The following is a 542-nucleotide window of genomic DNA, read 5'->3' on the forward strand; positions in this document are numbered from 1 at the left end:
TCACTGTTTAAAACTCTTATCCAATGACTCACATTCAAGCTAGAACTCAGAACACCACCAACAACTTTAATTGCCAAAGGAGACCCTGAGAGAGTTTTAACAATCTCTCTAGCAATGCTTCTTAATTGTTTATGATTATCAAGGTTTTCTACATCAGCAAATGCGTGGATGTTGAGAAGCTGCAAACTTTCATCATCCCCCAAGCCCTTTAATCTCAATGTTTTCTTCTTCTTTTTTATCACCTTTGCAATCACCGTCGCAACTGAATCCATCCGAGTTGTTACCAAAATCTTACTTCCCAAAGTTCCATAAGCTAAAGGGGAGAACACATTCTCCCATTTGCTTTTATCACTCTCCTGCTCCTCCTCCCAAACATCATCAAGCACAAGTAAGAACTTCTTGGACATCACCTCAGATTTAAGACTTCTTTGAAGCGCATCAAGTGACTCTACATCAGGCTTCTTCATTTTAAGACATTCCAACATATCTGCTATGACTTTTTTCACTTCAAAGTTGTTGGAAACACAAACCCACATTTTAAG

The 542-nt window shown here is 38.6% G+C and overlaps 1 protein-coding gene across 1 annotated transcript; it reads right to left on the minus strand.

The window, feature by feature from the left end:
• Positions 1-8: 8 nt before the first annotated feature.
• LOC110034301 (putative disease resistance protein RGA3) lies at positions 9-536 on the minus strand (the record flags this gene model as incomplete). Its single annotated transcript, XM_020738578.1, has 1 exon — positions 9-536. A coding segment is annotated over exon 1 (528 nt), but the record flags the coding sequence as incomplete, so codon positions are not given.
• Positions 537-542: the final 6 nt, after the last annotated feature.

This window comes from Phalaenopsis equestris, unplaced genomic scaffold (genome assembly GCF_001263595.1).
Source record: "Phalaenopsis equestris unplaced genomic scaffold, ASM126359v1 Scaffold182413, whole genome shotgun sequence".
Lineage (NCBI taxonomy): Eukaryota > Viridiplantae > Streptophyta > Magnoliopsida > Asparagales > Orchidaceae > Phalaenopsis > Phalaenopsis equestris.